We start from the raw sequence: 16,135 nt of genomic DNA, 5'->3' as shown, positions 1-16,135 counted from the left end.
TTTTCCTTGCCCCCCTTGGCTGTTTTCCTGGGGCTCCCCCCTCCTCGGCTTCACTCCGTCCCCGAGCCCCCTCCCCTCCCCCCCTCCGGGGGAGAACCACTCTGCTGGATTGTTCTAGAAAAGGGCCAGGCTTCCTCCCAGCCAAGAGCCGTTTCTGTGGGGGCAGGTGAGGGTGAGCCCTTTCAGCTCGCCCCAAAAACTCCCTTCCCCGTGGCATCCGGGCCTCAGGCTTTGCTGGAGCAGGTCAGTCTGGCTGCACTGGTTTGCCCATGCCGGGAAATCTAGCCAGGGTGTGGGAGAAGTGCGTCTGGGGGCCCCTTTCCCAAGTTTTTCTCGCTGCAAAAGGCCTAGCTTAGCCTGTCTTTTTCTATGCACAGGATGGCTCTTGCTCACCAGAGCCTCACAAAGATAATCGCTCAGGAAGTGTTTCAGCCAATCCCGGCCGGCCTTACACTCCGATTTGCCGGAGCAGCCAATCGGGGATGAGCTTTTATTAGGCGGCCAGATCATCAAGCCGAAGTGCCAAACCCTTTTTCTGTGAGAACTAGGAGCCTGTCCTCCATGTTTTATAAGTATTGACATTACACAGTGTTAACAATGCATCCACAGAGGTAAGCTCGACTTTTTAACCATCTTTTCTCCCCCTCCCTCTGAGACATCCGAATTGTGGGCGAGCAGTGTGATTTCTCTGTGGCTGGCCGTGCCACACTCACCCCCACAGCACTTAGGTTAACTTGGAACTGTTTAGAGAGAATTTTTTTTGCTTTCTTGGGTCACATGGCTAAGTAGCCATTAGCCATAGCTTGATTTTGCAAACTAGCAAAGGCCTGGCACACCTTTTCTTCACCAGGACATGGTGTTTCTGGAATAGTTTGAAGCTAGATCCTGGAATGCCAAAAAAGAAGCTTTTTTTTTCTTTTCTTTTTTTTTTTTCTTCTTCCTCCTCTCTCTCTTTCTCTCTCTCCCTGTCTCTCTCTCTCTCTGAGCAGTTCTCCCCCCCCCCCCTGCACTATTGTCTTCTCCTGTGTCACATGCCTGCTGGGGGAAGAAAATGGAAGGTAAGCAAGCAGGCTCCTCTCCAAGGAGAGCCCATGGCAGACAGCAAAGCAGGCAAGTTTCCCTCTCCAAAGAGGTTCTGGGAAGGCTGGAGTAAGTTCTGACAAGAGAGGACGTGTGTTTTAAAAAGAACCAAGCCCTCAGCAGAGCAGTGCTAAGGAGAGATCCTAGCTCCTGGGGCCTAGGTGGGTGGTGGTGTCTCTCCATGGTCTGTTCTCTCCCTACAGGGCTGCTTCACTTGAAACTACATTGTTCAGCCTTTTTTCCTGACTTCTGTTGATACAGAGTGTTCTTCTGCAAGCCAGCCTACAGCCCGCAAATGTTTCTGAAAGTGTTTTCTAGGCTTTGGAGGAAGTTTTTGGAGTAGGGATGGGGATGGGGGGGGTGTGTGTGTGTAGAGGGGGAGGGAGGTTGGACAACATCCTGCAATAAATCTGTGAGGACTCTTTTTGAATCCCTTAGCTTTCTACTCTTGCATGATTTTCAATGAACTAATGTATCTTTTATCCTTGTTTTCATTTTCTTTTCCCTCTTTTACATTGTATCATCCTCTGTCCTCCTGTGTGATGGAGCACAGAGGAAATAAAATCATGTCTGTGGCTCATGACAGCATATTCCATATTCAGTTGTTGGGTTGTGTTGTTGTGTGTGTGTTTTTAATAATCCCATGTAACTGTTTAAAAAAAAATTTCCTTTTTGATCAAGTCCCAAATCTGCCTGCCTGTTCTCTCTTCTTAACTGTGGAAAAATGAGACGGTTGCTTGAACATTTGTTGGGTAAGTAAAGCAATCCATTTCCTCTGTGACCATGTATAAAGAGTTTGGCGGACATTTGGGGTCTGTTTGTAACAGAGGGTCTTGGCTACAGCAGTTGGGAGGGGGCCTTTTCATTAGCAGGAACCACATAAGGGCTTTTTAATAGTCTCTTGATTTTAGGTGACTGTTTGAATCCACTGTTTTTCCTGATAACCTGCTGCTAGGATTGAAGATCACACTTCCTGTTTACCCTCAGACAGGGGAGAAATGTTCAGTTCATTGTGACTGGACTGGAGACCTTTAATTGGGATTGTGTGGGTATTAGCTAGAACTCTGGGTAGGTGATCTGCTTGTGAAATGTAACGAAAGTGCTTGTTCTTAGAGTCACCGAGCCTTAAACACTGGTGAGGGCAGGAGCCTGGTGGTGGTGGTGGTGGTGTGTGGGGGCGGGGGTGTCAGCACTCCGATTTAGGATACTTGTAGTGTAAAATCCCACCCACCACCAAACTTGGTTTGATTCAGGACTCCCTGCACAACAAACAGATTTGGCCTGTTCCCAGGCCTGACCCACACATCTCTATGCACGCTTGCCTTTACTTATGATTTATTTCTCACTTTTTACACTTCCCCTGATCTCTTAATGCTGTAGCTAGAACTTACGAGTGAAAAAAAAGTGGACGCTTGTTTAGCGTTAGCTTCAGAATTTGCCCAGAAGTTCACTACATAAATTTCCAGCCTGGAGACCAATCTAGCATGACTGGAAATGCTGGAAATATATTCAGTTGTTGTATTATGCCAACTTTATGGAGTCTGTAATCTTTTTTCCTTTAAGTTCGTGTCCAGCCACCCACCTTTTAGCATCAGTTGGGAAAAGGCTCATTTAATAACGAGAAATGTACCAATTCTAAGTTAAGAAAAGTCAGTGCGAGGCCAGCTTTTCGAGTTGTTAAGAAGTGCAGGCAGTTAATGATGTTGTGTACTTAAAACTGAATAGTGCTAACTACCCACACAAGTCGGTCCAGACACTTAGCAATTTTCTTTGTTCTTATCTCCTGGCTCTACATGGAAATTACATATTGAGGTTCTTGTGGCCTCCCTAGAAGCAATATCTAATCACAAGACTCCTGGTTTGGTGCCTTCAACGTTTGCATAATGGTGTTTGTTGGGCTGGAAGGAAACCTAAGGGCAAGGCATTTGCCCTCTAAAAGCTTGCATTAAAATGGCTCCCACAGGTTTGCAAAGCCAAGATCTGTTTTCAAATGTGCAGTCCCAGCAAGTTCCCAGCCCTGGACCAAGCTGGCCACTTTCCTCTGGTACTGTGGCCACCACCAAGCATGAGTCTGTAAAAAGTTAATTGCTTCCAAAGTAGCTTATTTCCCAGTTTCACTAAGGGGGGAAAATAAATGTCTGCATTGCAGCAGGATTAGGTAGGGACAGCGGTGCTGGCTTACAGAGCAGCCCAATGGGGCTCCTCTCTCCAGCTTTTGAACCAATAGACTTGGAGGAAAGGTTACAGATTGACAATTGGAGTGGCCAGACTGAGAAGGGGCCTTCTGGAAGTTTCTACCATCTTTGTTCCTTTTAGGAGAAGCCTATCCGCCAAGCTGAAGAGTCTCCTACATTCCAGTCCTGGGGCATTCCCTCCCCACCGCCCACCCCCACCCCCTTTTTCTTTTTTACATCAAGGTAGAGTGATCTTTCTGCCACAGTTATAAATTTCAGAGGGAGGCACAGAACTTGGGCTGTTTCCCTTTTTCCTTCTGCCTCCTCAGTCCCCAAAGAGGATGCACAGCTGCAAGGAACAAACACAGACACACTGGAGCTTTTGACTCTTCTCTCTCTCTTTTTTTTTTTTCCTTTAAGACCCTCCAGGATGGATTCACTTTTCTGCTTTGGGAAATTAAGTGGCATTCACGTGGGGGAGGGGGAGTAACTGCTTTTATTAGCTCCAGAAAATGGTCAGTGTTCCGTCTGTAAGTAACTAGGAATTAATTATATATAATCACTCAGTAAACTTTCTACAGAGTTTTTCTAATTGCTGCGCATGAACATAGTTCGCCTGTTGGAGCTGAGTCCAGTTACTTTTATAATTAACAGCTCAAAGATTTGAGTCAAAGAAACAATGGGGCCTCTTGGATTATAAATTAGGGATGAAAACAATGGCTTTTTCTTTCTTTTCTTTCTTTCTTTCTCTCCTTTTCTTTCTTGTAACCCCTTTTCTTTTAAACAAAACATTCCCCCTTTTCTTTCCCTGGGAGAACAGTGGGGAAACTTCTTCAGGTCTTAAATTGGGGGGGGGGGGGCAATGAGTCACATTTTAAAAAGCCAGGATGACACTAACCCAGAAAACCCTGAAGGCAAAGGTAGGTTTTTAGAAAGTCCAACCACTTCCAATGTGTGATCTCTTTGTTTCTTTTGCCTTCTTTTCTCCTTCTCTCTCCTGTGGCCGAGGCAACAAACATTTGTCCGCCGAGAGGCCCTATATCTGGCTTTGCCTCTGGTTGACCCTGAAAAGATCTATACATGCAGAAGTGGCCTCGCCACCCCACAGCAGAGATTTAGTAAGGGAATCTGTTTAGCAGTCCTTTCCCCTTGATCTTAAATGCAAAACAAGTGAGGATTCACCCTTGGCTCCAGGTTGCTAAGGCTTTGCTGCCCTTCCCCCCACTCCGCACTCTCCTTACAGATAAACAAGCAGGCGGGAGCCCTGTCAGCAGTGCGGCTAGTTTTGCTGCCAGGCTGTCCCTCCTCATCAAGATTACCTACCTACCGGCCGGCGAGGAGCCAACCTCCCGTCCTTGCCCCGGCCCAGCCTTGGGCACCATGCCCTCCTTTCTCCCCTGGAGCTAAAAAGCAGTCACCTTGAAATCCCCCCTCAGCACCAGAGTGGGGAGGCCAATTCTCAGACCTGTAACAGTAAATTACATTACCCACTCTGAGGCTGCTAGTTCGGCCTCTGAAAGCGGGTTTGCAAAACCCATTGTTAATTTTCAGGGCTCTGTTGGGGGTGGACAAAAATCTGATTTGTGAGTATCCCGTGCATTGGCTGAGGGAATGTTTTACTGTTGTTTCTCCTCTGCAGGCTCAGATTGTCTTTCCCGGAGGTTAACTGTCTTAGGGCTGGCTGGGTATTTGGTGGCCGTTTTCAGGCTTATGCACAGCCTTTTTCTTTTACCTTGGCCTCAGGACAGGGGTGCAGCCCTTTAGCTTGGCTTTTCAGATGGCTGCTCTCCTTGCAACACTTTGATTTCACCTAGCTCCTTTTTGGTAGGCATGCAGAGCTGGTTTCTAATGTATCAAGAAGGGGGAATGGGCTTCCTCCCCCTCCCCAGCTTGCTCCCTTTTAACATTTTTGCATTTGTGTAGACACCTGTCTGTCCGCAGTTTATGCCACAGGGCTGCATAATTCCTGACCTCCCACCCACCTAATTTGAGGGTAAGGGGGCCTCATCTCAGAGCCTTCTGTGGAAGGCTCAGGATCTAAAAGGGAAAGGGTTTTCCTCAGGAACCTGTGACTTCACAAACTCCCCCTGTCATTGCAGATTTTTTTTTTTTTTTTAAGCTTCTAAACGTTGGGTTGTTGGTGTCCTTTGGTTGAGCTTTTCCTAGTTCTGATATTTAGGAAGGTGGCTTTGAAACTAGCAGGGCTGCTTCCACAAGAACTACAGCTATTGAACAACCTGCTACCATTTTAGCTTCAATACAGGAATGAGGCAGTGTTGCCAGACGCCATTTTAAGAATCCTGCATAAATAGCTTAGCTCCCGATGACTCTGCCTGTTTTAGGTGAGTGCTTATATAAAGCTGCTCTGCTAACCATTCCCTTCCCCCCACCCCCAATTTAAAAAAAAAATTAATTGCAGATTTAGGGAAGCATGGTTTTCTTATTTTGATGTTCACTCTTTTGTGATCTAGCAGAAGAAGATGTTGTGTCTTGGGGATTAAATATTTCTTACAGCCTGGACCAGTTTGGTATTTTGAATGAAAGTAAAAAGCTAAAGGAAAAGTCCTTTGCGAATGATGCATGATTCTTGAATTGCCGTGCGATGATCCTCATCTGTAGAACCAGAGTCTTGTGCATGCTGGTTATATATTCTAGCTGGGTTAGATATTCTTGGTTAAAAGTCAAATAGTAGGGGCACTTGGGGAAAAGAAATATCTGGGCATTGTGCATCCAGGCTTTTTTTTTTTTTTTTCCTCCTGTCAAAACTAGATGTTTTTTTCTTTCTCTCTCTCTCTTGGAAGTGTTGAGGGGATGGCATTCCTGGGAATTACGGACCAGCCTTGAGTCCTCAGAATTAATAATCAGAAGGCTTAAAACATCCTGGAGGTGCAGCACTTCATCTGCAACTTTTAATTGCTCTTTTTCAGTGCATGCAGGTTAAGAAGTAAGCCTAGGTTTTCTTGCTCAGGCATTGGGGGGACAAATCTTTTATTCTTTCTGGGACCGGATGGGAAAGTCTTGGTTGTATTTGCAGATACTGTTATTTCTTCTTTAATTGCCTGAAACGTATCAAGTTTGTGAAATCCAGAGGCAAGTGACTTAGGGTAAATGTGAGGGCAAGAGGTGGTGGCGGTGGCAACAGACAATGTATACAACTAGTTGATGGTGTATTTTCTTGTTGGAGTGAAAGGCTGTTGTTTGGTTTTCAGCTAATTTTACCCTTTTCTTTAGCTGGTCCCCAGCCTCCCCAGTGGACCTTAAAAAAAAAAAAGTAATGTCAGTTTGAAACAAGGGCTTGTTGTTCCATTGTTTTTGATTTAAATAATCGGGGTTGCTAGAAGCTGGCAGATAGGAAAGATGCTGTGTATTTTCTAAGACTTTAATGTGTTAAGGACAAGAGTTCAAAGTCTTTTCTCCAGGTGCAGCTGCCTTTTCTTTTTAACAATTATTGTTATTTGACTTTTTTTTTCCTCCTCCAAACGACTGAACAGTTTTTAACCTAAATTGACCACGATCTGTGGGGCTATTCAGACAGGTACAGATCTTTTCTCACCACCACTTTTGATGTAATATTGATAATTTTTTCCCTAATAACATACTAGTGCTTAACACTAAACCAAAAACAAAACAAAACAACAAAAAAAACAACACAACAACCACCAAAAAAACTGAGATCAGTGGTGTAGAAAAAAGGAAGTCCCTTTAGATGTGGCTATTCAGAATGACTCATTTTGCATTCTGGTCTTTGCTCTTGTAAATGAAGTTTTTTCCCCTTTAACGCATAGACACTGCAATTTCCTTTAGTCAAATGCAAGTTATTGTGTGTGTGTGTGTGTGCGCGCGCGCGCGCGGGCATGTGCGGGCACGGGTTCCCTTTGAAAGCATGGCTTGCTGATCTGCTAAAAAAGATGGTTTTTTGAAATTGTGCTCAAATCCTTGGCTGAAGCTGGTGGTGCTATTGCTAAAGTTAGGTGATTATGGGGCCCACTTGTAATACTTGGAAAGATAAAACCGCTTCACTTTTCTCCCCTCTTGCTGCAGCAGCAAATAGCCACCAGCTAACTAGTTTGCATTTCCCTAGCTTCTCAGCAGCATCCCTGCCTGAAGGACTCCCACTCCTCTTGGGCTGCCAAAAGCCAAATAATTGTTCTCTTGAATGCAGTCTTACATGATCAATACACCTTTGAATGTTTTCATCACTGCAGAAATCCGTCAAGTGGGTTTTAGGGGCTCTGTTCTGCCTAACTATTTTATCACTGTACGTTTGGGTGGGATCCCAGATGCGTGTTTTCTCTGTCCCTCAAAACAGGGGATCGGTTGCAGTAAGTTTAGTATTTCACATACTTCATGCCGGAGAGGGAAACAGAATTCTAGTTGCTAGAAAGATCAAGGTTGCTATTTGTTCTTTTCAAGTTGACCATCTACCTATCTCTGAGGGCTGCTCGATATATATATATATATATATATTTTATGAAAATGTATTTCCAGTCACCCCAGGCAAGAAACCATCAGCAAGTATTCATTTGGACCGTGTGTGTGTTGCAGGCAGAGTGTGTTTCCGAGTTGAGAATGTCTCTGAAGTTGGAGTAAAAAGTATTCGTGCTAAAATCACCTTCCACAAATCACCTTGTAATATTGTCTGTTAGCAAAGTGTTTAAATTTAAGAGTCTGCTTCTGTTGGAAACCGTTTGTGACAAAATGCAAGTTGTTTCTTTGGCGATTGGTGTCACAGCTTTCTCCACGGATGCAGTGTCAGTGAAATTGTTAATCGGGTTCTACATCAGAGAGCTAAATGTGTTAATATTCCAATTTTAAACTACCTTTCTTTCTTCTCTCTGCTGGGACTAGTTACGTTTGAGGTGTGCAAGTTTTCTAATTTTATTCTGAGCTATAATTTCTTCCTTTCTGTCTGGTTCCCATCCTGAGTCCTCTTCCCCTGTCAGACATGGCCCTCTCCTAAAGCCATCTCCCTCTGACCCTGAGGTTCCAGGCCTTTTCGGACTCATCTTTTGTCTTGTCACAGTCTCGGACCACGGAACACAGAAGGGACATTCTAATCCTTCCTCTCTCTCTCTCAGCCGTCCCTCCAGTCCTGGCTTTGAGTCTTCCAAATGGAAAATTCCAGCCATATCAATTGGTGATGTACCCATTTTCTTCATGGTGAATCACAGACTGATGGAGTTGCTGCTAGAGTACTTTGCCCATATTCTTATCACTTCATTTCAGCCTGAAGGCTTGGAAGGTTCCAGCACCTCAAACATTTTGCACCTATAAAAGCAGAACTCTACTGGCTTGCCTGGGAGGTGTGTGTATGTGTGTGTGTGGGGGGGACACATGAAGTGGCCTGCACTCTATTCAACGGGAGTTTCAGCCGAGTGAGAGAAGATTCTGGTGGACTTTCCCAGCCAAGGGGCCTGTTTCCCGCTGCCCCCCTCCCGTCCCTCCCCAACCCCCAACTCTCAGCCTGTCTTTTAAATAATCCTTCCTCATTCCACTTTTGTGGTGGGGGATAATTAGTCACAGCTCAAGAGTGCTGAATGCTTGTTCTAAGCCATGCGTGCAACAGAGAGGAAACATCCAGGGGGTGGGAGTATGGACACCCCAGGCCTAATTCCTGGGATAGGTCCTCGTGGTTTGAATGTTTTGAGACCAGGCCTTTTGCTTCTAACCTGGGCATATTCTCCCACTTTTCAGTTTAACCTATATATATATTTTTCCTGTTTCTGCCTCATCGGGAAATTATAAGAATTAGCCGGGAGGTATGGGAAATGCTCTCTGCCTTGCAGCATTCAGAGATCAGAACTATGGGTACCCTGCGAAGCACCTCCAACCTGAACCCGGTGTTAACAAGGAGAAACTTATTTACTTGCCGGCTGGGTTCTCATTGGCCCACGGGGGCAGATTGTAATTGTGTGTCTAAAAATGTGCTTTTTTGCATCCCCCAGGAGCATGACAACTGGAATAGTAATTTGACTTAAAAAAAAGAACAACCTAGTGGTTTGAAAAACTCCTTTAGGAGTCTTACTTAGCACATTGTTGGAAATCAAGTGTGGGGTTCCCCCCCCCCCCGCCGGCCCTGAGAAAGGATGGGGGATTGTTTCAATGTGGATTTGTTGTTAGAACTTCTCAATAGCGGCCCCCATGGGGCAGGTTCTCAGTCTACCTAAACGTGAACATAATTTGCTCTGTTTCAGCTTGGCCGAAGAGGAAATAAAAACTGAACAGGAGGTGGTAGAGGGCATGGATATCTCTACTCGCTCCAAAGGTGAGTAAAAATCTTGTATTATCTATTCCAGAGCAGAGGAGGAAATTGGAGTTTCTTTTTCTAGTTGTCGTAGGGCAGTGAAGTGTAGCTGTAGGATCCGAGGCTGTAACACTCCTCTGATTTTGAGAGGAACCTTTGATGGATGGGCCTAATTTGTGCAGAAACCCTCTCCTTTTGATTTCTTTTCCCTTGTGTGTCTGGGTAGGTAGAACTACCTGTGGGATGGTGGGTGGGGATTGTCCCAACAGTAAATTTTACATATGTATCATGACTGAGGGGGAGGGTGGCTCCTTGCCTCTCTGCAGGGTGACTTTTAGGAATTCACCATTTAAATAAGCATGTTCTAGAAGCAACCAGAGAGTCCAGTTGCTTCTGGGTTTCTGATTTTAATAACAGTCCTCTTTGGAATCACAGAAATGAAACAGAGTTGGCCCTCCTTGCAAAAACGGTGATCTTGGTTAGAGATAAAGAGGAAATGTAGGGCTTTCTGGAATGCTGGGGCCAGCGTTTGCATTTAGGACAAAATTTAGCAAATTAGAGCAAACACAGTTGATGTTTTAATTCAGAATCCTGCGTTAGACTCCTCAAAATCTTCTAATTGTGGGATTGGTACGTTTCATTTGGTCTGTGTGAAATTGTAGGAGGCTTCCCAGAAGGAAGTAGTTATTCAGTTTTTGCCTTCAGGGTGTTTTTAGGAATGAGCTACTGGAGCATTTTCCACATCTTTGGTTGATGAAAATGCTCATTTCCAAGCTTAATGGTTGTACCAAGGTGCTGGTATTCCTTCGACAAGTCACTGAGTGTCTGCTCTGAGCTGAGGGATATGGGGGAGATAGGGAGGGTTGGGGGAAGGGTTATTGCAGACTGCCAGAAAGATTCTAGATCTTTCTAGAATCCAGCTAGAGAGCATTATAAGAAGTGGCTGGCTCCCTAGAGGAATCTAAAACAACAAAGCTTTTTGAGGCTTTTTATAAGATAGCCCTGTCATTTGGGGCAAAGATGAGGGTCAGATAATGAGGGCTGTGACTCTGGCTGTTGTTGGGGCCTGGCCTCACAGATGGGCGGGGGGCAGCATGGTTTGGCCGGGTGGGTGGGGTGCCCTAGGTGAGAAGGCCAGGCTGCCAGGGTGGGTGGTCTGTGCCTGGGGGTGGAGGGGGTAGAGGGGGTGTGCCTGAGCAATGGAGCAGACTGAGGATTTGGGGAGGGTGGGCCTAGTCAGAGGGCCACTGCCTCTTCATCACAGCACCCCCTGCCCCCGCTGGGCCAGCAGCACCTGTGATGATCAGGAGAGCCACGGGGAAGTTTCGAGCAAGGAAAGAACCTTCCCGAAGAGGGGTCTTTAGATAGTTGCTGACGAGGGAGCATGTCCCATTCCCCTTGTGGTCAGAATGGAATTTGGGACAGAGACACCAGAGAATGGGACACAGGGGTCTTTGTCCTCACTGTGCTCCTCATTTGCACGCTGTCTCTGTCCCTTCATGTTCTTATCTTTAAAATGGGGTGTTGGGGGGACGCCTGGGTGGCTCAGTTGGTTAAGCGTCTGCCTTCAGCTCAGATCATGATCCCAGTGCCCTGGGATCGAGTCCTGCATCAGGCTCCTTGCTCAGCAGGGAGCCTGCTTCTCCCTCTCCCTCTGCTGCTCCCCCTGCTTGTACCCTTGCTCACTCTCGCCCACTCTTTCTCTCTCTAACAAATAAATAAATAAAATCTTAAAAAAAAAAAAAATCTTAAAATGGGGTGTTGGGTCAGATTCTAAGATCCTTCCACCTTGGGCTTCTCTTGTAGAACTAATGCTCACTAACAGTATTTACAAAGGCCATGTTTGTATCAGGAGCCTTTTGTTCTTGAATTATTCTAGTCCCCTTAGGAGGTGGGAGGTGTTGTTCCCATTTTGCAGATGAGGACACTGAGGCTCTGCCTAGCAACCTCTCACAGGTGGTAAATGTAGGATGGGATCGAACGATTGGCTCCAGCTACCACCAAGGAGGTGCTTCCTTCTTGAGCACTCAGTGCCTGGAATGCCCTGTAGCCTCGTTGTGGAGACTTTTCCAAAAGGGTCAAACTCAGGGATCATCCATCAGGGCGGGAGGCTCACTTTGCTCAGGCCCCCCCGATTCTGTGTGGGAGAGCCCTCCTCTCGTCTTCTTTCAGACCCCCGGGATGCTCCTAGCTCTTCACCAGCTTGCATCTCCCAATGACTGTAGCATCTGAAGTGATGATCCCCCGGGGTGACCATTGCCCCTTGTTTCATTGTCCCACTCTGGTCCTGTCGCTACAGCAGCGAGGGTGCTCCTAGAAGACAGATCAGATCCTGATCATCTTGTGAACTCCTTCCACTGACCTTCCAGTTTCCTTCGGCTCAAGTTGGAGGTCACTATGGCCTACCTACCTGGGTCAACCCATTTGCCTTCATTCACCCTGTGACCTTCTCTTGGACTCTACCAATTTCTCTCCCTGACTCCATTTGAACTGCCCCACCTTCTTTCCCTCTGGTCCCTTTTGGGGGCCCTGTGTGTCCTGTGTCCTTTGCCGGGAACGTGCTGCTCTGGGTCTGGCTGCCTTTCTTATCTCTCAATTCATCTTAGACCTCCTCTCCCAGAGACCTTTGGTAGCAATCCAGTCCAAAGGAGCCATTCCATCATTTTCTGTTACATTTTTAAAAGTAACTTCTAATTTTAGAGCAGCTTTAGATTTCCGGATAAGTTGGGCAGATAGTGCAGTGTTCCCATGTCACCCCTCCCACTTCCTGCGCACGCGCACACACACACACACGCACACACACAGATAGCTTTTCCCTGCTATTAACATCATATGCTAGCATGGTGCCTTTGGCACAGTTGATGAATCTATATCGGTATGTCGTTATCAACTAAAGTCCGTACATTGTTCAGATTCCCTTGGGTTTTTGGGTGCCTGGGTGGCTCAGTTGGTTAAGAGACTGCCTTCGGCTCAGGTCATGATCCTGGAGTCCCAGGATCGAGTCCTGCATCGGGCTCCCTGCTCAGTGGGGAGCCTGCTTTTCCCTCTGACCCTACCCCCTTCTTGTGCTCTCTCTCTCTCTCATTCTGTCTCTCTCAAATAAATAAATAAAATCTTAAAAAAAAAAAAAAAAGATTCCCTTGGGTTTTCTACCGAGGTCGCTTTTCTGTTCCAAGATCTTACCCAGTAAACCAGGTTACATATAGTTAGGGCTCCTTAAGTCTCCTCTTGGCTGTCAGTTTAGTTTCTCAGACTTTCCTTGTTTCCGATGACCTTGATAGTGTTTTTTTTTTTTTTTTTTAAGACTTTATTTATTTGACAGAGAGAGTGAAAAAGCACAAGCAGGGGGAGCCGCAGAGGGAGAGGAAGAAGCAGGCCCCCTTCCGAGCAGGGAGCCTGATGTGGGACTCAATCCCAGGACCCTGGGATCATGACCTGAGCCGAAGGCAGATGCTTAACCATCTGAGCCACCCAGGCGCCCTGACCTTGGTAGTTTTGAGGAGGGATATCTCTCAGTTGGGATTTATCTGATGTTTGCCTCATGACTGGACTTGGGTGGACTGGGTTTGTGGGTTTTTGGGAGGAAGACCACAGAGTAAGATACCATTTTCATCACATCACATCAAGGGTACATTTAAAAAAAAAAGATTATGTATTTATTTTTAGAGAGAGAGCAAGCGCGGTGGGGAGGGGCAGAGGGAGAGAGAGAGAATCCTGATGTAGACTCCCTGCTGATCGGAGGAAGCCCAACTCGGGACTTGATCCCACGACCCTTAGATCATTACCTGAGCTGAAATCAAGCGTCGGCTGCTCAGGCGTCCCTCATGGTATGTGTTACCGATGTGCTTTCTCGCTGATGATGTTGATCTTGACCACCTGGCCGGTTGGGTCAGGTCACCAGCCTCCTGTTCTGTACTCTTCGTAAGGAGGTCCTGATGCCCGCCACACCTGCCAAGTGCGGGTGTGCTCTTACCTCCTTGAGGCCAGAGTGTGTACACAAATTATTTGGAATTCTTCCCTTTGAGAGATTTGTCCCTTTTGCCCAGTTATTTGTTACTTAGTCATTTATATCAGCATGACTCTATTATTTTAAACCTTGGGTTGTAGTCCAGTACGGCTTATTTATTTTGTTGCTCAAGATGTTCTAGGTTTAAGGGGGCCCCTGGCAGGCTTAGTCGGTGGGACGTGTGACTCTTGATTTCAGGGTTGTGAGTCTGAGCCCCACGGTGTGGGTAGAGATTAAAGATGGTCTGGCTTAGGCCATGAGGAGCTCTTCTAGTTGGTTCCTGTGTCCCTTTGATATCAGTGGGGTTGATGTGTTGGTTGACTGATAGATTGAACGCTTTCTTACTTTTGGCCACTACAAGATGCATTAGGCTCATCTTGTATATTTTCTGCCCTGGATTTAGCCATTTCCCGTGGGCACCCTGGTTCCTTTTATTGGAGAGTAGCATTGGAAACCAAGCTCTGGTTCCTCAGTGTGCTTGTTGCTACGGAGATGTCTTTGTTTCTTGGTCCTCTGGGCCGACAGAGCTGGGAAACGTATGTGTGTATACTGACCCGTATGTATATATACAACTATAACGATTTCTCTCTGTATGTACATTAAACTAAACGTGTGTTCATACGCTTGTCTCCAATTCTGATCCATGACCATGTGGATCATTCCAGCATTCTCCTCTCCCTTGTCTATAACCTCTCACTCCTGAACCGAGAAAGCTCCCTCTCACCATCTGCCATTTGTTTACTATGTTCTGGTACATTTTAAATCTTATCGTTGGTGTACAGTTTGATAAACTTAAACACATGTATACACTTGTGTGACCACAACCCAGATCAAGAGAATTGAACACTTACGGCATTCCAGAAGGCTCCTCAAGCTCACTCCAGATTTCCTTCATAGCCCTCTCTATGATCTTGTACTTCTTATTTGTTTATTGATGGTCTCCTCTGCTGGAATATAGGTTCCGTCTCTCCCCAGGCTCTAGATCACCATGTTCAACCACTCCCTTCCATTTGAGAAGTTAGGTAGCATAGAGGTTTGTTTATTGATTTTTATTTTATTTTTTAATGTTTTTAAAGATTTTATTTATTTGACAGAGAGACACACAGCGAGAGAGGGAACACAGACATGGGGAGTGGGAGAGGGAGAAGCAGGCTTCCCACCGAGCAGGGAGCCCGATGTGGGGCTCGATTCCAGGACCCTGAGATACGACCTGAGCCGAAGGTAGACGCTCAATGACTGAGCCACCCAGGCACCCCTTATTTTATTTTTTAAAATATTTGTCAGAGAGAGAGAGCACAAGCAGGGAGAGTGGCAGGCAGAGGGAGAAGCAGACTCCCTGCCGAGCAGGGAGCCCGATGCGGGGCTCGATCCCAGGACCCTGGGATCATGACCCGAGCTGAAGGCAGACACTTCGCCAACTGAGCCACCCAGGCATCCCGGCATAGAGGTTTGGAAAAAACCTCTTCTGGAGCCACACTCCCTGGGTCCCCACTCTGGCCCGCCCCCGACCTGGCTGGGTTATTCTCTGTGGCTCAGTTTCCTCTTGTCCATGGGGATGGTAAAGCTAGCTGAGGAGTGCGCATATACACGAGTGCTCAGAACTGGGGTGTAGTGTGTGCTCAGAAGTGTTAGCCAGGATTAGAATCAGAGGAAGAGGGATGAGCTGTATTGATAAGCCTGTCAGGTGAAGCCCTATTTACTACGTTCTACTGTTCCCCCACTTAGAACCGCTAGGAAGGGGGCGTGGAGACAGATAGGGGATCCATGCCCAGACGGTGAAGAGTTGTAGGCTTCCCAGAAGTTGGGCTCAGATAGGCTTCCTGTGCTCTTGGCCTCTATGACATTTGAAGAAAGCTTGTCTGCAGCTGGCTGGGACTGATTTTCCCAGGGCCCTTGCTGTGGTGGGGAAACCATGAGGGGGAATGGAAGGGGTCACCTGGTTTTGAGGGAGACCTTTCTCCTCCCGCAGGGACTGCCTTGGATGGCTTTCTTTGTGTGGAACTGAGCTCCCGTCTTCCACGGTTGGGTGGCCAGTGACGGGGTGCTTTTGTGTCTAGAACCTTGGGTCAGGCGAGTCAATTGCATTCACAGATGCCTGGAGCCATGCTGGGTGGCTCAGGTGCGAGAGCTGAGGTCAGCATGGTCTAAATGGGATGCTTGCAAAGGCTGACTTCTCTCTCTCTTCAGACCTCATTATCTCTAAGTCCACGGTGGGATGATCTGGACCCAGCAAATGCATACTTATTTCTCCAGCCTGCTTTTCTTGTGGTTTGGGAAGTTCAGTGGTTCAGTCCCCACAGGACGCCATTTGGTCAGGATTCTTTGGTTGTGAGCCATGGAAGCCAGTTCTGGTTAATGGGAGCAGGAAAAGGATGGATGAAGGTGGTCCCTTGGCTCACAGGGTTGATGGGAAGGCCGGAGGTCCAGGGATGCTGTGGGGAGCAGAACCAGTGTATAGCCTCCTCACGGTCAACAGGACAAAGTCCCCTGGGAGAGTCGCTCACCTTGTTTCATGCATCTGCCCTTTGGCCAGGGAAGGGCTGGTGTCCGGACACCTGGTCCCACCAACTGCCCCCACCAGGGAGGAGATGATTCTTTTTTTAAGATTTTATTTATTTATTTGAGAGAGAG

The 16,135-nt window shown here is 46.8% G+C and overlaps 1 protein-coding gene across 8 annotated transcripts in view; it reads left to right on the top strand.

Annotated features, from left to right (window-relative positions):
- Positions 1–412: 412 nt before the first annotated feature.
- ZMYND8 (zinc finger MYND-type containing 8) overlaps positions 413–16,135 on the top strand; it is a 124,819-nt gene continuing 109,096 nt past the window's right edge. For 6 of the 8 annotated variants that reach the window (XM_044918954.1, XM_044918953.1, XM_044918955.1 and 3 more), the window contains exons 1-2: positions 551–611; positions 9,449–9,519. In XM_044918954.1, the coding sequence (XP_044774889.1) occupies positions 598–611; positions 9,449–9,519 (85 nt within the window). In that variant the 5' untranslated portion in view covers positions 551–597. Of the gene's footprint in view, positions 612–7,441; positions 7,471–9,448; positions 9,520–16,135 lie in introns of those variants that run through there. The other 2 variants (XM_021688887.2, XM_044918951.1) reach the window with 2 other exon arrangements.

The sequence above is a fragment of the Neomonachus schauinslandi genome, chromosome 10 (genome assembly GCF_002201575.2).
Source record: "Neomonachus schauinslandi chromosome 10, ASM220157v2, whole genome shotgun sequence".
Classification (NCBI taxonomy): domain Eukaryota; kingdom Metazoa; phylum Chordata; class Mammalia; order Carnivora; family Phocidae; genus Neomonachus; species Neomonachus schauinslandi.
This window is presented reverse-complemented; position numbering and strand designations above follow the sequence as displayed.